This window comes from Lactuca sativa, chromosome 6 (genome assembly GCF_002870075.4).
Source record: "Lactuca sativa cultivar Salinas chromosome 6, Lsat_Salinas_v11, whole genome shotgun sequence".
Classification (NCBI taxonomy): domain Eukaryota; kingdom Viridiplantae; phylum Streptophyta; class Magnoliopsida; order Asterales; family Asteraceae; genus Lactuca; species Lactuca sativa.
The window spans coordinates 189,599,728-189,621,285 of record NC_056628.2 but is presented as its reverse complement, the minus strand read 5'-3'; the positions used below and the strand labels follow the sequence as shown (position 1 = coordinate 189,621,285).

The window sequence follows — 21,558 nt, the reverse complement described above, 5'->3', positions numbered from 1 at the left end:
GTAAATGGAGCTCGACCTATCTAAATAATAATTACACCAAAATATGTTGATAACACTAAAATCACAAACACTTAGTATAATGGTTGTCTAATGGCTTAGTTCATATATTTGCTATTGTTTGTTTTTCTACAACTTATATTCTTACATAACATCTCGTATGTGCCTTTACATGCCCTCATTTATATATACTAGAGGTTATCCATAGAATCAATCATTCTTCATTTTTCCTCTAGTTAAGGCTTGTCTGACGTTGTCACCTTTCCATTACCCCAATCTCAATGGGATCATGGGCTAGTGTTGTGTAGTTGTGTATATATTTGCATACCTCCGGTTACCCCAATCTTTATGGGATCATGGGCTAGTGTTGTGTAGTTGTGTATATTTTTACATACTCAACTTTTTAATATTCACTTTAAGTGGTTTTCTTATCTGCTTGTCTCTTCTACAAACCGAAGGTCTTAGAGGTGACAATCATTCTACAAGGCATGCCATAAACATTGACATTTTATTTTCCTACCCTATCTTAATGAGATCCTTCGGGTACTTTGCTGGTTGATGGTAGTGGTGATGGTGTTGATAGATGCACACTAATATAACTAAACTACTTGGAACAACTAAGGATTCGAGATGACAAGCTACATAGTCCAAGTTGAAACCAACAAGTTTTTAAATCAAAGATCGGAACATAATAAACTTATTTTACAAGTAAGTGGGACCCAAAAATAAAAAGAATGTTATATTAGTGGTGGGAAGAGAGATGAAAATGGAGATGAGAGTGTGGATAAAACGTGGACACCATCCGCCAATCAAAACGCATTGAAATCCCTTCTCCTGGCCCTCAATTTCTCTCTATTTCATCGCCCACCATATTTCAACGACACAAGCCCCAGCCAGCCATCCTTCTCTGAAGCTTGTCTCCTCTAGAATTAGGGTTCGTGGAAGATTGTTCGAAGGATTTGAGTTTGTTGTTGTCGCGCATCAATGGCGGTATCGAGTGCTTTTGCAGGTGCAAAACTCGAAACTCTCTTCCTCAGCAATGCGACTGCTACTCCCGCTTCATCTCCGCCAACTTCTCATTATCAAATTGGGGTTTCGTGTAAACCTCGAAGAACCCTAATTCAAAGAGGAATTGTTAGGTGCGAATCACATTCTACTGCTTCTTCAGATGTTGTCGTTGAGAAATCATCTGGAAATGCTTCGAGTATCTCTGCTCTTGAACAGCTCAAAACCTCTGCAGCTGACAGTAAGTTTTCCCAAAGTTCCGACTCAAATTTCACAAAATTCTACAGAAATTCAGCTTGTCAGTAGTTAAAACGGATTCCAATTTCTTCATTCCCAATTGAAAGAACTACATTTCCTATTTGATTTCAGGAACTGTATAGTTACCCATGATTAACGACATATAGAACTGTTTAATCGGCAATAATATAAGTTTTATGAATATCTTTTTCTTGATTATGCAGGGTATACAAAAGAAAAGAGTAGCATTATAGTTATTGGGCTTAGTATCCATACTTGTCCTGTAGAAATGAGGGAAAAACTTGCAATTCCTGAAGCAGAGTGGCCAAGAGCAATCAAAGAGCTATGTGCTTTGAACCACATAGAAGAAGCTGCTGTTCTGTCTACATGTAATCGCATGGAGATTTATGTTGTAGCTTTGTCTCAGCATCGAGGAGTAAAAGAAGTGACTGAATGGATGTCAAAGGTACTAGCTTTTCCATTTACTTCATTTAAAAAGTTGTTTGAATCTTGTACCTTTTGAAATTGATCATCATAAGTTGAATTGATTGTGTTTGTCTTTGTCTTTCTAACTACAGACTGGTGGAATCCCGGTTTCTGAGATTTCCGATCACCGTTTTCTGCTATACAACAGCGACGCAACCCGCCACATCTTCCAAGTGTCCGCCGGACTCGAATCATTGGTGCTCGGAGAGGGCCAAATCCTCGCTCAGGTGAAACAAGTCGCTAAAGTTAGCCAAGGAGTCGCAGGGTTTGGAAGGAACATTAGCGGTTTATTCAAGCATGCCATCATGGTCGGGAAACGTGTTCGAACTGAAACCAAAATCGCCGAAGGAGCAGTTTCCGTCAGCTCAGCCGCCGTGGAGTTAGCCCTAATGAAACTTCCCAATTCCGCCCATTCCACCGCTAGAGTTTTACTCATCGGAGCTGGAAAAATGGGAAAACTAGTCATCAAACATTTGATGTCAAAAGGATGCACGAAAATAGTAGTTGTGAATCGGTCCGTCGAACGAGTCGACTTGCTCCGAGACGAGTTCAAAGACATCGAAATCGTTTACAAACCGCTCGACGAAATGATGAGTTCTGCCGCCGAAGCCGACGTGATTTTCACCAGCACGGCGTCGGAAACCCCTTTGTTTTTGAAGGAACATGTTATCGATCTTCCTCCGGTGAGCGAAACCGTCGGTGGAAACCGTCTCTTCATCGATATATCCGTCCCGAGGAACGTTGGTTCTTGCGTTAAAGATCTGGAAGGTACAAAAGCGTACAACGTCGACGATCTGAAGGAAGTCGTCGCCGCTAACCGTGAAGACCGGCTCCGGAAAGCGAGGGAAGCGGAGATGATTATCGATGAAGAATTGAAGTTATTTGAAGCGTGGAGAGATTCTCTGGAAACAGTTCCGACGATTCGGAAACTTAGGGCTTACGCTGAACAGATCAGAACTAGTGATTTGGAGAAATGTTTGGAGAAAATGGGGGACAATGTGAACAACAATACGAGAAAAGCTGTGGAGGTTTTGAGTCGTGGGATTGTGAACAAGCTTCTTCATGGGCCATTGCAGCATCTAAGATACGACGGAAGTGATGATCGGACTTTGGATGAGACGCTTGAGAATATGCATGCTTTGAACAGAATGTTTAATTTGGAGACGGAGATGTCTGTTTTGGAAGAGAAGATTCGAGCAAAAGTTGAAAAACAAAAGTGAGGTTTCGACTTTTGATTGATTTTTTTTTGGTTTGCATAACACACTTGTTTTTTTGGTTATGTGAAATAAGAGGGAAATTTTCCTTGTAATGTTATGAATGTTGTTCATCCTTGTAATTACATTTACTGATTTGATCAATATAAATATATAATTTTCTCATGTTTTCTTCTTTGATCGGTTCGGTACATTAAGGGGTGCAGGTCTAGCCTAGTCTTTAACATTGTGGTGTAATAGGAGGCATCAGGTATTCTCCTTCTACCTTTAGGTTGACAAAATGATTACCATGGACGAGCCCAATTGCAATAGCAACACGTTCACGAATTGGTGGTGGAGTAGACCAAAGTGGTAAGCACGTTGTATTGACATTTCGGCTAAAACAATGTAATATCACGTTATACCTTGAAACAATTAAGTCACCTATATCAGACATAATCATCCAGTTCTGAAGTGGCGTGACTTCACCAAAGAAATTCAAAGAGTCATAGAGTTGAAATCGATATTCAGTTATTCACTTCCACACATGTCACCATAAGTATATGTTTCTAACTCATCCATTAAATAAACTCGAACTTGGTACCATTCATCTTGATTAAGACTAAGACAAGAAGTGACTGCGCAGAATTCACAATGTTCATCACCTCTTACATCGCGTACCGGCTTAATGTAAGGATGTAATACATTTGGAAATTCATTAATATATGAATATGAATAGTTTTGTTGGTCCGCAACGAGCTATGTCTTGGTGGTTCGTGAATCTTCGTGGAACTTAACCTAAGTTCAGACGTATTTGAACAACTACGTCTACGAAGATCTTCGATTGGCGGATCAACTCGATTATCTTTGAAAGGCTTCTTCTTCAAACTTGTTTGGCCACAGGTAGTTTTATGAACAGCTGGTTTCAAAACTGAAGTTTTTGATGGGTTGATAAACTCCCTTAAATTCCACAGAACGTTATGCTTTATAGACCTTGGATGCTTTTCAAAGTCCTCAATAATTATTTGCACTCATCATCACAATGAATATCATCATCAACTCCCATGTTTATGGGTGATGACAAAGCTTCCTCCAAAAACTAACAATTGAATCAAGTGGAAGAGACTTGTATTAAATACAAGATTAGTTCATGTGCACATGATAACCCATAACATGTACATCATTGACAACCACAAATTACATCACCACTTTTACACAACTCAAATTCGTTGACGATCAAGCCGAATGTCGCCAATGAAATATAATTCCACAATAGTTGAACAATTTCATGTTTAATCGATGGTTGATGTGGCCTTTGTTATATTGAAAGCTTGTTTTGACAGCTGTCACCTGTGACTAAACGATATTATGAATAACAGATGAACATTTTCATGAATCAGATTGTGGTGTATCTAAGTACAGTTTCAGCTAGACATGTTGACTTTCAACTCTGTTAGTTGTGTTATTTCCATAATGAAGAATTTTGTCAATCCAAGCGGCTATGAACATGTGTTTATATTTGTGAAACCACACATCATTGAGATACAAGTTGGGGCTAGCTCACTTGGCTAACAAGGTGTCTAACTAGGAGTTACTAATAGGGTATTTCACTATTTAGATAAAACCAAATTATCCAATTGGACAATTTGGATCGAACTGTTTTGGTTCGGATATTTGGATATTTGGATTGGATTTCACCAAAACCGAATTATTATTCTGGATTTTGGATTGGTTTTAGTTTATAAAATAAGAACCGAATAGTCTAAAATAACCGAATATAAATTTATTATTTATTTATTTTTAATATATTTATTATTATTTATTAATTTTATAAAAAAAATTTCAAAAAGGTTTCACTTACTAAAAAAAACTAATATGCATTTTCTCTCAAAAGTGTTTTATCTATTAAATATTAAATTATAATATACCATCTTAATAGTTGTTTATAAATTATAAATTACAACTAAATAATTTGTTATTGCTTCTTCTATAAAAATTGGATAATATTATAATTATGTATTGTTTTAAAATGTTATGCCTTTTGAAAACCGAATAATAAAAACCGATCCAACCGAATTGTAATTGGATTGGATCGAATCAGATTTGAATTTAGTCTGGACAATTCGGATCTATATTTTGAAAACTGAAATCAATTTGGATTTTCTTAATTGGATCAGATCGAACTGATCCATCCAAACGAACACCCCTAGTTATTAACAAGGATGTCCTGGGTTCTATCCCTGGCATATACTAACCGGCCTTTCTAAAAAAAACACATCATTGAGATAATAATGGACACCTAAAATTTTGAAAACATAAATTCAATTTAGTGCATAATGGTTGTTCAGTTATCTCATAATAATTTAAAAATATACATATTTATTTAAGATGTACATGGATATTCGAGCAATATTGTTTGGATTTGTGTCCGATTAAATTTGTATGTTTCCTTTGTTTGAGATATAACTAATGATTTCCGGCCAGTATAAAAGGAATTCCAGTAGTCTTCCCTTCGTATACTTTGTCTAGCTCTTTTCCAAACACTTTGATTGATGTGTCGTCTACAAAGTAATTGCTTTGAAATTGGAAATACATTGCAACATGCTTTCATCAATGCCAACTCTCTATCTATGAAGTTAACTTGAGGGCAAAGAGATCCATCCAGTGTTGACTTTAAACAATTTAATGCCCACATGTAATTGAATTCTCTTTCTCCATCAACATTGAGGCATCTTATACTTGTTCAACATTGAGGCATCTTATACGAATGCAATGCAAAATGTTAGTTGAGTTGAAGTTACACCGACAATTTCAAGAAGAGGCATCTTATACTTGTTCATTTTGTAAGTTGCATCCATCAACATTACTTGTGTAAATGCTTGCCGTATCTCCAATGATTTTGGATGAATAATGAATAAATCCTCTAACTCGTTAGACAAATTATGTGTGCGATAATAATAAATATATCATCCTTTCTTCAAAGATGACAAAACACCTTACATTTGGGTCATACATTCATGCTCATTCTTCCGTATTGTGTTTTGGCGTTGTATATTGTTTGGAGCATAGAAACATTATTTGGATTTTTCTCTTTCAATATGTAACGTCCCAAAATTTAAGACTAAAAATTTCTTTTAATAAAACATTACTTTAAGCAAATTCATCATTTCAAAACATAAGTAGAGTATTAGTTTTCAAAATACATGTTCGTTATCAGAGTAAACATTCCCAGGCTGTCTAATCTATGGTGTGTGCCATGCGATCACCCCGAGCTCTTACCTCCGCTACCGGAAGCACTGGAAACCAAAACTGAAAACCGTAAACACGAAGCTTAGTGAGTTCCCCACCCTACCACATACCATGCATAACCACATACCGCACATACTGGGCCACGCCCGCTATCCTGGGCCTTGCCTCCCCTACCTCAGGCCTCGCCCGCTACAACGGCCCCGCCGCTCCAGGCCCCGCCTGGCTTCGAGCCCCGCTCGGATACATATCTGTTTTACTTAGGCCTCGCCTGTCACAGGGCCTCACCCACTAACATATAATAGCACATAAACATATCACATCACATCACATAAGCTAAACACATACTAACGGATCTTGTCCTAAGGCCTCACCTATCTCTGGGCCCCGCCCTTGTCCTGCTGCTGATGAGTCATGGAACCCCGTCCATACTCCTGCTGATAATGAGGTATGGGCCCAGCCCGCCCTCACTCCTTCCCTAACTTGGGCCTCGCCCCTGATCTGCTGCTACTGAGATGTGGAACACCATCCACACTTTGCTATTGGTGAGATACGGGACCTCGCCTACACTCACCTCCCTACCAGGCACATACAAGTATCACTCAGACAACAATTATAAACTATCACATAAACCATTCCTTGGGCACCCGCCCTCTATCATTGGATCTCGTCCCGAATATCATACTAGCATACTGTGCCTAGGGCTAACCCCCGGGTCTTCTACTCATAACTACATGGGCCGGCATTGTGGCCGTAGACCCATTCATACAAAGGGAAACTCACCTGCACTGGCTGATGAACCCACTAGCTGCTGCCCGGCAACTCTCTGAACTCCTGCTGCACTCGCTCCCCGAGCTACTAATATCAATGCAACACTGAGTCTAACGGACCCCCGAAAGACAACCAAGTCAACTCTGGTCAACGTCAAAGTCCTGGTCAAAGTCAACCTTCCAGGTCAACCCTACTCGCCGAGTCACCCTAGTGACTCGCCGAGTTCATATGTTCAGAGTCCTTTTCTTTGCGACTCGACTCGCCGAGTCAGTCCATGACTCGCCGAGTCTACTGATTTCCAAGTCCTGACCTATCCAACTCACCGAGTCTCCACTCGACTCACTGATTCGAGTCTCAACTTGAAGAGTTTTGGGTTTCGCGACCTGACTCGCCGAGTCCAAGAACAGACTCGCCTAGTCCAAGGCAATCTTCAACCAACTCGCTGAGTTGTTCTTCAAACTCGCAGAGTTCCTGCCCAACTTCATCCAACTCGACGAGCTGTTCATCCCACTCGTCGAGTTCCTCCTCATCTTCATGCTACTCCCCGAGTCCACTCAAAGGACTCGCCGAGTCCATTTAGATCTCTATACATGCAGAGGACTTTTGAGTCATGCTTGGACTCCAGCTGTAGATCTACCCTTCCCAAGCCTATTCCTCATGTAAAGTTGCAAACTTTACGTGTAGAGAAGGAGATCTAGGCAAAATACACCATAAACTAGGGTTTAAGGCAAAGAGGCTCCATAATCAACTCAAGGACTGAAACTTTATGCTTTCCAAGACCAAAATATACTTAGATCTGAAGTAGCAGCTCCAGATCCGGCTTCTAACTCAAATGGATCACTACTCATGGCTAAAAGCCCCAAAACTCACAACCAAGATAGATCTAAAGGAAGGGAAATGACTTAATACCTTCAGATGTTCAGAAATATCTTCCCAATCTCAAATCTATAGCCCCCTCCTTGCACCTTCAAGATCCTTCTTCCTTCTCCAAGCTTTAATGCACTCCTCAAGACAACAATTGGCTCAATCAATGGATATGGCGGCTAGGGTTTGGCATTCTGGGTTAAAGAGGCAGTAAAGGAACCCTAGGGAAGAGAATGAGGCGCTTATATAGGCCCTAAGTCCCGAATTTAGGGTTTTCCTCGAACAGACCTGACTTGACGAGTCTCCTTGGCCGACTCGCCGAGTCGGTCACTTACTCCTCGACCCGGATCCCGCTTGGACTCGCCGAGTTCCTCCTTGGACTCGCCGAGTCCCCGTTTAAAGTTAGGGTTTTCTTTCCTTTCTTGGCCTTCAAAACTTTGGGTGTTACACAATGTTGATAAAATTTCATGCAGCTTCACATTCTTTGCTGACAAATCAGCCACCAAACAAAATTCATTATTAGTCAATCGCATTGCAAATGCATGACCCCCTTGTCTGCCTTCCAGATGAACTGAGACCACCCTGGTCCCTACCAACCTATCAATGTCTGGATTACCGGCTCCCACCGGTAGCTAGTCCCAACACCACCACTAGTCGCTCCCAGCGACTTCCGAAGAAACTTCGACCACCTATAACTGCTCAATCTATTCTGCCATTCAGGCACTACAAACCTGGGATCCCCGATCCCCTAGCTGGACACTAAGGTCCCTACCAGGTCCCACCTGCGCTGTTAAAATTCACGGGCCTCGCCCACGGGTCCCACCCGCCTCTATCCTTCTAGTCCCACTAGTCTAATCACTCTCGCTCAGGCCTTGCCCACGGGTCTCACCCAACCATACTACTGAGCCACCCTGCTCTCAGGTCTCATCTACACTGCTAATCTCATACGGGCCTCACCCAACTATATCCTGGAGCGGCCTCTCCTAAGGTCTTACCTCTCTAGGGCTATATAGGCAAACTCCCTATCATTCTCATCCACTACCCATTCCTGATCTCTGACCGATTAATAGGAGGTAAGGGCCTCGCCCCAACTCCGTTATCGAAGCTACTAAGGAATGCTACGGCTTACCCGTAGTCTTACATCACTATCCATTGCTGACTGCTAGTGAATGCTACGGCTGCCCCGTAGTCTTACAACACTTCCACCACTAACTGCTAATGCGAAGGCACCCATGTGCCATTAGCTCTCAAGATCCTCATTCCAACTCCCTCGAGTCCTACGGGCGACCCACAACCTGAATTCCCAACCACGTACTAAACATTACCATCACACGCACTAGCTGATGGGGAGTTTCTCAAACTCCCAACCCTGAAATCCTCAATCCATCAAACGCTGAACCACTTCTTTTCCTTCTCGGAGGTCGGACACTCATTCTGGATCTGCGTGCTCCTACCTTTGCACACTCGGAGGATTCTCCCCCACTTCGATCCTGTTTACCCCTTGTTGCTCAATACTCAAAAGAAATCCTTGCTACCATTCCATAATCAACCTGCTGAGGAATCCAAGCTTACCATAGCTAAGGATCTAACCAATCCATTTCTGACACTATACAACTCCGATCTAGCGAGACATACCAAGTCCCTCCCAAGCATGCTACAGTTACTGCATCCTATGTAACCTTCTCCAATAGGGCACATCCCCTCACTACCATTCGAATATCCAAGGTATGTAGATGGCATATAACTCGATCACAATCAACCGCTCAAAAAAAATAAAATACTCATACCGATAATGATGCAGAACCATAACAATATAATCATGCACAAATAAAAGAACTGAAAACAGAAATCGCATACCTGCAACGTCTGGTGCTGATCGCGCCTCTAAGGTAGTCATCTGAAGAGCTTTGCCTCCTACCGCAGGCGCCTCTGCACGGCCCTGACGGCCGTCTATGATCCTCAAAGTTGCAGGGGCAGGTGCCATCACCCGTCCTGCTGAAAACAAACTGGGGCACTGGGCCTTTGTAACAGCCCGAAATTCCAGGTATTGTTATATTTATGATTTTGGGTGTTTTAAGAGGGGACTCGGCGAGTTGGAGCTCAGACTCGCCGAGTAGATCGCGGATCTGGTCGCGGGTTCGCGACTGGACTCGGCGAGTCCGGATATGGACTCGGCGAGTCTGCGCTGTTTAGCGAAACCTTAACTTCCCAGGTTTGGGACATATATAAGGGGCCTTATGGCCGTCATTGTTCACCCTAGTCCTTTGAGTGAAACCCTAATTCGATTGTGAGCATCTGGAGCAAGGTAGAAGACCATTATTGATCTTGGAAGTGTTATTTCGCAAGGAGGAGGAGGCTTGGTTAAGGGAACAACAGGAGAAGCCATATTCTGAGGGTTGGGGACACAGAGCAACGTTATTCAGGTAATATTTTCGAGTTGTTCTCTTCTATGTTGATGTGTATATGGATTTAGGGTTTATTGAACCCTTTTGTGGCTAGATCGAGTGTTTCCTTAGTCCCCCAAACGATTGGAACCCTATATGGGGACCCTTGGAAGTCCAGAGTGTCTCATGTCTGAGTTTTTCGGGAATCAATGGAGGTTTTGGATTGGAATCCTTATGCCTTAGGTCAAAACGTCAATTATGAGTCATGGGGTGTATTATGAGCACCGAAATAAGGACTTTACGTGATGAACCAGTCTAGGAAGACCAGACCTATGAATTGTCGGAGCAGATCTGACCTTAGAAAGCAGTTTGAGCGGTTGCATGGCATGGACTTGCCGAGTCTGATGAACAGACTCGGCGAGTAGCTTGAAGATTGCCTTAGAATGGTCCTGTCCGGGTTATGGGTTGGATCGGTGAGTCAGGGCGAGTTAGAGAGGGTTAACAGGTGGTCTAAGTCGAACTGGGACTCGCCGAGTTGTTCTTCAGACTCGGCGAGTTGAGTCGGGGTGGCCCCGCGATTCTTCCAGGAGGAACTCGTCGAGTCAGGGGAGATACTCGACGTGTAGAAAGGGAATCTTAGAGAATTGGGAAGGACGTCTAGACTCGCCGAGTCGCCCTAGCGCTCGCCGAGTCCGGTCAAAGTTGACCGTTAACCGTTGACCGTTGACCAGAGTGGACCTGTGTTGACTTCTTAGGGATAGTCAACATTAGAGATATAAAGTGTTAACTTGGGACATATAATGTTATAGGAGGATTAGAGCTCGGAGAATCGGGCACGAGGGATTCCCAGGGTTGTGAGATATCGAGACACGCGGGGTGAGTCTTCTCACTATACTTTACCTTGAGTAGGTAACCAGAGTTATATGATAGAGTATTTGTATGCTATGTATGTTATGTGTTGCACTGCATTCTTCTATGTGATTTATGCTATGCTTGTTTACAGAGTTAGAACCTGAGGGTTCACAGAGTATGGGTGCACGGACCCACAGAGTTGTAGCCTCGAGTGGCTAATATGTTTGATGTGGTATTTTGGGGAACTCACTAAGCTTCGTGCTTACAGTGTTTTGTGTTATGTTGTTTTCAGGTTTCTTTCAGTATCACGGGACGGCACCGGCTTGATTGTACACACCAGAGAAAGAGTCATATTTTGGAGGATCCTGGTTTTCTATGCAAGTGAAATGAAGCTATGTTTTGTAATTCAATTATGAATGAGATTTTAAACAAGTGTTCTAAGATTAAAATGATTATTTTAAAAGAAAATTTTGTCTTGAAATTTACGGTGTTACAGCCTTCTTGTGGCCCTGCTGGTTGCAGTGAAAACATAACAGGTCTGATCCCTGTGAGGTGGTAACAATACAATCCCTGCTGAAATGACCAGTCCGACCGCACTTGAAACAACCAGACTCACCACCGCTACCACTCCTGCACGTGCCCCCATGCGCCCTGCCACACTTCCCGCACCGACCGCGGTCCTGGTAATCCCTCGACCTCGAATTCGATCCCTTGGGCCTTTTGCCCGAACCTGCAGCTACCTGAACCTCATCCGGCTTCCTCTTCCAGATCTGCTCCAAATCAATTTCCCTCTCTCTAGCCCGAGAAATCATATCTTCCAGCGTCTTACAGCTGGATCTGCTCACGAACTCTCTGATGTCATCCCTCAACATCTCATTGTATCGGGCCTTCTTTATCTCCTCATTTGCGACAAACTGCGGTACGAGAAGAGCCCTCTCCCTGAACTTGGTGGTGATCTCCGCCACAGTCTCAGTGGTCTGCGTCAAATCCTGAAACTCCCGTGCCAACTGCTGCACCTCAATAATCGGCGAAAACTCCGCCCTGAACCTGGCCGAGAAATCGCTCCAAGTCATCGCGTTCAACGCGACATCATCCCCCAAAGCATGACCAATCTCCTCCCACCAATCCCTCGCTCTGTCCTTCAGAAGACAGGAAGCGAGTCTGACCTTGTCCCCCTCAGGACACCGGCTCGTACGGAATGCGTTGGCAACATCAGCCAACCATCTGCTGCTAGCGATGGGGTCCCTAGCCCCATGATAATCTGGTGCACCGCAAGCCCTGAACTCCCGAAATGTCAAGGTACGCGCTCCCATCAATGCCATCATCTCAGTACGGAAGGCTCCCAACCTCTCATCCAAAATCTCCAATATACCCTCCTTGACCGTGCCAAAGATCACAGGAATCTGATCCAGAATACTGCGCGTAACCTCGGCGGATATCATCTCCCTCATTCGCTCCTCGAGCTGCTCGGCCCCTGAACCCGAGCCTGATCCCTCTCCGGCGCCTGATCCGCCCGCTGGTCTCTCTCGCAACGTCGCCATGCTGAAAATATACCACAACCACTATCAGAATACTCATCACTGATGCGAGACCAAAGACACCCTACCAGGTTCCCGGTCTTGTCTCGGCCTTTCCCGAATCGAGTATGGATCCTCTGCTTTCAGTAGTACGGGCCCATACTACGTTCCACATCTATCCGTACTTTCCTCAGGAATTGCTTTGACTCCACCAGGTCCCTTATCCACTACTACTGCTCCTAACACTATCTCATCCTAGGCTTACCCTGGGAAAACCTCTGACTCAACTCAAACCAGTCCTCAGCTGCTGAAGGTCTCCTTGTGATGCCAATTAGCCATCACCTGGATACCATCACATGTGACGAGGCTCAGATAAGTCTTCAAGTAAAAGACTAGTCCCTACAACGGTTGGACTCAAACAAGAGCTGCGCAATCGGACCAAATTCAACACTCTGAGATTATTCAACCCTGATCACATGTGACGTGTCGTATCCACCTAATGGCTAACTCCCATCACTCAGTATCCCACAATGCACAAAGCAAGCAACATTCAGACAAGGGAAAATCTAACCACAACATACTCAAGCAATCATATCCACATAGCAAGAAACTGAACTAGCATGCAACACAAACTCATAGACCCACACAAACTCATAAACTCAGGCATAACCTAAACAGGCTATCCTACCACTGTCTAATCAACACTATCATGCAACTCAAAACATATATAATAGGCACATAAGGCATCATCCCTAGATCCTTAGTCCTAATCTAGCATGCTGTTCCATCAACTGATAATCATAACATAAATTGTATGGGTATTTTAGGGTACTTACTTGAGCTCGGTTGATTGCATGCACCACACCCTTTTTCTCTTTTCAAAGTTCTCTTCTTTCTGAATTATTTTCGCTTTTTTAAAACTGTTTTCTTTCTCAAAACTCTCTTTTTACAAAACTGTCTTTTCATTTTGAAAGCTTCCATACCAATTCCTCACTTTGAGTTCAGACACACCTGAGAGCATGTCCGAATCCCTCAAACCAAGGCTCTGATACCAACTTGTAACGTCCCAAAATTTAAGACTAAAAATTTCTTTTAATAAAACATTACTTTAAGCAAATTCATCATTTCAAAACATAAGCAGAGTATTAGTTTCGAAAATACATGTTCGTTATTAGAGTAAACATTCCCAGGCTGTTTAATCTATGGTGTGTGCCATGCAATCACCCCGAGCTCTTCCCTCCGCTACTGGAAGTACCTGAAACCAAAACTGAAAACCGTAAGCATGAAGCTTAGTGAATTCCCCACCCTACCACATGCCATGCATAACCACATACTGCACATACTGGGCCACGCCCGCTATCCAGTGGCGAATCTAGGATTCAAACTCACATGTGTCCCACTTAAACGAAATGATAAAATAAATTGGTCAAAAAATTTGGTTATCGGGTCGATTTGTTAATAATATCATCTTAACCAAATATATTATTAACTTATATAAGAAAGATCAAAATAAATTTAAAAAATACTCACAAATGTCTTACAATTGTTCACAACGTGTTGACATATTTTAAAAAAAATCTATTAGTACATCGTTGCTAATACCATCTAACACATCTTTCTCAATATATGACACTAGACAATCATTCATAAATTGATCACTCATCTTATGACGCAAATCATTCTTTATCAACTTCATCGCAGAAAATGCACGTTCCACTGTGGATGTTGCAACAGGCAGTATCAATGCTAATATTAGTAAAAGATATACCATTGGATATATTGTATGCTTGTTTGTTTCAACCATCATCTTTGCCAAGTTTCCAATTCCCTTCAAGTTATTAAACCTTGCATCTCCACGTACATCCACAATATAATTTTGAAGACTTGCTCTAAGTGCTCCAATGTCACGTTCTGGGAACTCGTTAGACTAAAACATAGCCATCTTGAGTAGTTCATCCACATTAAATGCTTGAAAAGACTTACTTGGACACAAAGAAGCCATATAAACAAGTAATGATGTGTTTACTTCATTAAATCGATTGTTAAGCTCTTGAGATTGCATATCTATGGCCGCAATAAATACATCAATCTTATAGTGATGTAAGTAGTTAATCTGTGAATTAAATAGAAAAATGTGTTAATGATTAATTTAGAAACTTGAAAAAATAAACAACTTTATAGTTTCTAACCTGTGAACCTTTGCGACGACTTGTTCCATTGTAATATGGATCTTCCATATTCAAAATATCAATTTCACATTTTTCGCAGAACAAAGTAACATCATTTGAAAGTAGTTCCCATCCTTCATTTCTCATTTGTATGAGTCTGGCCTTAGAGGATCTCACTTGATGCATCGCATTTACAATATTTTGGTCTTTTTTTTGCAACGTTATGTTTAAATCATTTGGGATCCCTAAGATATCAACCATCAAGTGTAGGAAAAAAATAAAATCAAACGTTTTTAATGACCTCAAGAGATGACGTGCTTCCCCTCTATGATCTTGACAGTAACCATTAACTTTAATGTCTTCAAGTACTTCACAAATTGAAGAATACGTTCTCTTGATATTTAAGAGTGAACCAAAATGAGAACCCCAACGAGTGTCACAAGGTCGTTTGATACTGACTTCTTGATTCAAACCTGTACCACTTTGAATTTCACCTAAAATTAACATAAAAAATAAATTAGCAAAAAAAAACATAAACACCATAAAATAAAAAGAAGATAGAATAAAAGAAACCTGCAGCCAATGCTTCCACCACTTTTGTTGCTTGTTTCTCTCTTAAGTTGTCTCGATGTTTATAGGAAGAACCAAGCATGTTTAACAAACGAGAAATCAAATCAAAAAAGTCATTGATGTTAGGATGATTCTTTGCAACAAACACAAGTGCTAACTGTAACTGATGAGCAAAACAATGAATATAATGTGCAGATTTCACTTCTTTCATAATTAGTGTCTTCAATCCATTAAATGCACCGCTCATGTTACTAGCTCCATCATAACCTTGTCCTCGAATTCTATGTGGACTTAATCCACATTCTGTCAAAAAAGAATAAATAGTCGCCTTTAGACACAAAGCCGAAGTATCACTGACATGTTTTATGCCAATAAACCTCTCTACAACAACTCCTTGACTATTTACGAACCGCAAAACCAATGCCATTTTCTCTTTACAAGACACATCACATGATTCGTCTACTAGAATTGCAAAGATCTCATCTCCAATATCTTTCACAATAGCCTTAATAGTTTCCTTAGCTGCAGCATGTACAATGTCCTTTTGAATTGAACTACATGTCATTTGTGAATTCTTTGGAGCATTCTTCAACACAACACTGCCCACTTTATCATTTCGATCATCATAAAATTGAAGAAGTTCAAGAAAGTTACCTCTATTATTCGAGTCCTCACTTTCATCATGACCCCGAAAAGGTAACGCTTGTCGCACTAAGAATCTAGCACAATCTATAGAAGCATTTAATCTAATGCATTGGTTGGTCTTCATCAAATCAGTTTGCTTGTCAAAAGCAGTAGCTATGGATTGTCTTTGGTTCATCAGATTTTGACACTTTTGGATTGCCATATTATGTGGGCTTCCATCATTGTGAAGATCTAGATTTGTTCTCTTGTTCCAAGTATTAAATCCATTTTTTACAAAATGATCTGATCCACTTTTGTTTTTTTATCTCAGATTTAAATAGATAACAACATAAACAAAATGCGGCTTCTAGTTTAATACTATACTCTAGCCAGTATTTATGATCATTAAACCAAGAGGAACTAAATCTACGTAGTTTACCTCCAATCTCTCTTTGTTGGAAAGAATGAGCACAAGGTTGATAAGGTCCTTTTTGCAAGTAGGCTCTTCTAATCTCATCTCGTTGATTTACATGATACACTTCCATACTTGGCCTTTCTCCGGGGTCCGCGGGAAGTGTATTTAAATCAACTCTCGTATACTTTGAAGAAGGTGCTCGTTCATCGTTTGGTCGTGGAATATCATGATCATGAGATAAAGAGCTTGCCTCACCTTTTCTTTTAAAAAACTTTAGCATTATGCCTAAATAAATCATCAAAACAGATTATGTATAAAATAAAAAACAAATTATATATGAAACAAATGAAATTTATATGACTATAATAGAAATAAATCGTCAAAATAAATTGTATGTAAATCAAAATAGAATCACCAAAGGTAAACTAGGTTCTAATAGAGTAATTGTTTATTATTTATTATACCAACTTCCAAGACTCTAGTCTCTAGTGCCTGACATATATCATCACAAAAGTAATTGTACTATTGTAGGTGTAGAGTATGACTTTTCTAGTTTTATAGACTTTGACTTTTCATACACTTCATATACATAACACTTGTTGGATGCTTTTACACCACACCACATAGCTAAATTCAATATACCAGAGTTCTAAAAAAAAGAGAAACAATTTTACCTAAAAAGTAAATCAAGTGCAAGAGAAGCCCTTTCAAGTTTCAACTGAAGACGGAGATGGTAAGAAATGCAAACGGATGCAACAATTGATAAATCAGAGATGCAGAACCAGAAGTCAAGAACGTTGAAACAAGAGTCCAACAACGGTTCAAGGGAGATTGCGGTCACCGAAGATCGTAAAGGGCCACAACTGTGCTCGTCGGCGAGACTAAATAATTGCTTCCGGCCGACAGGAATTCAATGTTGAGAAGACGAAGGGTTTGGCAGCGGATCTAGAAAAATCGTAATTTGTTTTTTAGGTTTTTAGTTTTCCTTCAGTAATTTTCTACCAAAAATATTATATTTGAAAGATTTTGTTATTATATTTTTGAAAAATATTTTGTTTCTTTAACTCCTAAATTTATGCTTCTGATTTTTTTGTAAGCATTAATAATTTAGAATTGATTGTCAAAATGTAAACATTCAATTTATTATTATCTCTTTTGTGTTATTACATCCATATTACATCCAAAGGGTGTCCATTTTATTTTTCCAACAGGTGTCCTCTAAAATTTATGATATATCTTGTAAATAAAATTTCAAATTTAGGGGTGTCCATGGACACCCTTTGTATGAAGGTAAATTCGCCCCTGCCGCTATCCTGGGCCTTGCCCCCTACCTCGGGCCTCGCCCGCTACAATGGCCCCGCCGCTCCAGGCCCCGCCTGGCTTCGAGCCCCGCTTAGATACATATCTGTTTTACTTAGGCCTCGCCTGTCACAGGGCCTCGCCCACTAACATATAATAGCATATAAACATATCACATCACATCACATAAGCTAAACACATACTAACAGATCTTGTCCTAAGGCCTCGCCTATCTCTGGGCCCCGCCCTTGTCCTGCTACTGATGAGTCATGGAACCCCGTCCATACTCCTGCTGATAGTGAGGTACGGGCCCAGCCCACCCTCACTCCTTCCCTAACTTGGGCCTCGCCCCTGATCTGCTGCTACTGAGATGTGGAACACCATCCACACTCTGCTATTGGTGAGATACGGGACCTCGCCCACACTTACCTCTCTACCAGGCACATACAAGTATCACTCAGACAACAAGTATAAACTATCACATAAACCATTCCTTGGGCACCCGCCCTCTATCATTGGACCTCGTCCCGAATATCATACTAGCATACTGTGCCTAGGGCTAACCCCCGGGTCTTCTACTCAAAACTACATGGGCCGGCATTGTGACCGTAGACCCATTCATACAAAGGGAAAATCACCTGCACTGGCTGAACTGGTTGATGAACCCACTAGCTGCTGCCCGCCAACTCTCTGAACTCCTGCTCCACTCGCTCCCCGAGCTACCAATATTAATGCAACATTGAGTCTAACGGACCCCCGAAAGACAACCAAGTCAACTCTAGTCAAAGGCAAAGTCCTGGTCAAAGTCAACCTTCCAAGTCAACCCTAATCGCCGAGTCACCCTAATGACTCGCCGAGTTCATATGTTCAGAGTCCTTCTCTTTGCGACTCGACTCGCTGAGTCAGTCCATGACTCGCCGAGTCTACCGATTTCCGAGTCCTGACCTATCCAACTCACCGAGTCTCCACTCGACTCACTGATTCGAGTCTTAACTCGAAGGGTTTGGGGTTTCGCGACCTGACTTGCCAAGTCCAAGAACAGACTCGCTGAGTCCAAGGCAATTTTCAACCAACACGCCAAGTTGTTCTTCAAACTCGCCGAGTTCCTGCCTAACTTCATCCGACTCGACGAGCTGTTCATCCCACTCGTCGAGTTCCTCCTCATCTTCATGCTACTCGCCGAGTCTACTTAAAGGACTCGCCGAGTCCATTCAGATCTCTCTACATGCAAAGGACTTTTGAGTCATGCATGGACTCCAAACTGTAGATCTACCCTTCCCAAGCCTATTCCTCACGTAAAGTTGCAAACTTTACGTGTAGAGAAGGAGATCTAGAGAAAATACACCATAAACTAGGGTTTAAGGCAAAGAGGCTCCATAATCAACTCAAGGGCTGAAACTTTATGCTTTCCAAGACCAAAATATACTTAGATCTGAAGTAGCAACTCCAGATCCGGCTTCTAACTCAAATGGATCACTACTCATGGCTAAAAGCCCCAAAACTCACAACCAAGATAGATCTAAAGGAAGGGAAACAACTTAATACCTTCAGATGTTCAAAAATATCTTCCTAATCTCAAATCTATAGCCCCCTCCTTGCACCTTCAAGATCCTTCTTCCTTCTCCAAGCTTTAATGCACTCCTCAAGACAACAATTGGCTCAATCAATGGATATGGCGGCTAGGGTTTGGCATTCTGGTTTAAAGAGGCAGTAAAGGAACCCTGGGGAAGAGAATGAGGCGCTTAAATAGGCCCCAAGTCCCGAATTTAGGGTTTTCCTCGAACAGACCTGACTCGCCGAGTCTCCTTGGCCGACTCGCCGAGTCGGTCACTTACTCCTCGACCCGGATCCCGCTTGGACTCGCCGAGTCCCCCTTTAAAGTTAGTGTTTTCTTTCCTTTCTTGGCCTTCAAAACTTTGGGTGTTACAGAATGTTGATAAAATTTCATGCAACTTCACATTCTTTGCTGACAAATCGGCCACCAAACAAAATTCATTATTAGTCAATCGCATTGCAAATGTATGACCCCCATATCTTCTGCAGGGTCATGGTTATGTATTTCACATAACACACTTATAGTCCAAAAATCATGTAATTTTGTATACTTACCCTTCAATTCAAAAGGAGAATTAACTTTTTTGTGTCGGTATTTCTACCGGAGATTTTTGTTTTGCTTTTATAAATACCACCACGATCGCATACAATAATAACTTTAGTTAAGAGCTCGCTTGCTTTTATCTTTCTTCTTCATGTGATAGTAATGTAGTCAAGTGTACGTCCCATCTTTTGCATCTATACTGTGACATCCCCCATTTCTCGGCCAAAAAAGACCGATTTGTTTATGCTTTGTTTTTAAAATCAGAGTAATCTTTTAAAGAAAACAGTTGCGGAATTTGTTCCCAAAACAAAATATGATAAAAATTATCAAAGAATTTCTTTTAAGAAATGTATTTTCATTATATAACAAAATCTCGGGATGTCATGTTCAATACAGACCAAAAGCATAAACAGAACAAAATAGACCTTACAACAGTTATTCATAACTACTGGCCTATAATCCAAAATCTCTCGTCAAGTCCACCAACTTATATTCTTGTGCCATTACCTGTAATGCAAAGAAAACTGAGTGGGTAAGGCTTGGGAGCCTGGTGAGTATATAGAGTTTTCAACCCGCAATAATATAATTATTATATTTAATTATCAAACAACCAATTCAAATACCCACCCCCATTATCTCTATTTATTTCTTAAAGATTTATCCTAAGAACCAATTACCCTTCTCCCATTCATTCCTAAGGATTGCCCTAAGGAACTGGCACTATTTCTAGTGCTGCCAAGGTTCTTAGATTACCTCTGGTGAACACGCAATTCACAATAATTAATGAACACCTAGTTCAAGAACACCTAATGAACACTTAGTTTCAATATTACCCAATGAACACCTAGTTCACAAACACTTAATGAACACTTAGTTCAATTATCCATGATGAACACTAAGTTCAAATATCTAATGAACACTTAGTTCGAATATCCCTGGTGAACCCAATCACCCTAGGAACACAGAGAATGAAATCTCTTAGTTCAAACAACGTGATAATAAAGTATATCTCGATCCTGTGAAACCACTAATGTTATAAACACATATAAATTATATTTCTAAAACAATATATCCCATCCCGTTGATCCCCACATACTGACCATATACAATGATCTTACGAGATCTAGCCTAAGGAATCGATATGAACCACAAACTGACAAAGCTGCTTCGGAAATTCCCTGGCAGCAAACGAGGATCAATAAAGACATCAATTGAGGGGAATGAAATAAGTTTCACCACGAACCTTCGTTCATAAAAGAAAGAACCACAAGACAGTTAAGTCAGGGGTAGTTATCTAGATAACAATGCCTAGGTGTGGTCCGACTATCATGAGGTATTATACCCCCAGACTCTACCTATACCAGCATCGAACTTTTCCTAGCAGTGGCCTGGATACATGAGGTATTTCACCCCCAAACGCACCCTATCCAGCAATATAACACCAGACATACCTAGCAGTGGTCTATTACCGACACACTTTATTAGGCAGTCTACGAAGTTCCCTTAATTACTTTGTGAAAGAAAATGCTGACATATGAAGCTCGGTCGATTACCTCATAAAAGAAACGCTGACTCCAAAGCTCTCTCAAAATAAAAGTATGGGGAATACTACTAGAGTACTCCCATACGTTCCCGTAACCGACACACAAAATTGTCAAAAAGACATTGTACATGATAGTACTTCTGGCACATTATTGTACTCTGGTATGCGAAAGAATCGTACCCGATAACATAATAGTACCCTGGCACAAGCAACACCCAAGACACAGAGCTTTGAAAAAGACTTCGTACATAAAATGTACTTATGTATGTAGGACGTACTCCACTGATCA

General features: G+C 41.3%; 2 protein-coding genes across 2 annotated transcripts; one reads left to right on the top strand and one right to left on the bottom strand.

Annotated features, from left to right (window-relative positions):
- Positions 1–835: 835 nt before the first annotated feature.
- On the top strand, positions 836–3,104 carry LOC111877439 (glutamyl-tRNA reductase 1, chloroplastic). The gene is made up of 3 exons (XM_023873965.3): positions 836–1,243; positions 1,464–1,705; positions 1,818–3,104. The coding sequence occupies exons 1-3, from the start codon at positions 982–984 to the stop codon at positions 2,943–2,945; spliced, it is 1,632 nt and encodes a 543-aa protein (XP_023729733.1). The 5' UTR covers positions 836–981; the 3' UTR covers positions 2,946–3,104.
- An 11,015-nt stretch (positions 3,105–14,119) lies between these two features.
- On the bottom strand, positions 14,120–16,609 carry LOC111877426 (uncharacterized). Its single transcript, XM_052765126.1, has 6 exons — positions 16,354–16,609; positions 15,294–16,217; positions 15,065–15,214; positions 14,742–14,965; positions 14,579–14,665; positions 14,120–14,479 (listed from the first exon to the last, which is right to left on the bottom strand). Exons 1-6 carry the CDS (start codon positions 16,607–16,609, stop codon positions 14,120–14,122), a joined length of 2,001 nt encoding a protein of 666 aa, XP_052621086.1.
- Between the last annotated feature and the right edge of the window lie 4,949 nt (positions 16,610–21,558).

What these genes read in the sequence shown, in the direction of transcription:
- LOC111877439 (XM_023873965.3), top strand. Translation starts at nt 982, where the DNA reads ATGGCGGTATCGAGTGCTTTTGCAGGTGCAAAACTCGAAACTCTCTTC. An exon ending in CAAAACCTCTGCAGCTGACA is followed by an intron (nt 1,244 to 1,463) that starts GTAAGTTTTCCC and finishes TTGATTATGCAG; the next exon opens with GGTATACAAAAGAAAAGAGT. An exon ending in TGACTGAATGGATGTCAAAG is followed by an intron (nt 1,706 to 1,817) that starts GTACTAGCTTTT and finishes TTCTAACTACAG; the next exon opens with ACTGGTGGAATCCCGGTTTC.
- LOC111877426 (XM_052765126.1), bottom strand. Translation starts at nt 16,609, where the DNA reads ATGCTAAAGTTTTTTAAAAGAAAAGGTGAGGCAAGCTCTTTATCTCAT. An exon ending in TGAAGACATTAAAGTTAATG is followed by an intron (nt 14,966 to 15,064) that starts GTTACTGTCAAG and finishes TTGATATCTTAG; the next exon opens with GGATCCCAAATGATTTAAAC. An exon ending in GTCGTCGCAAAGGTTCACAG is followed by an intron (nt 14,666 to 14,741) that starts GTTAGAAACTAT and finishes TTTAATTCACAG; the next exon opens with ATTAACTACTTACATCACTA.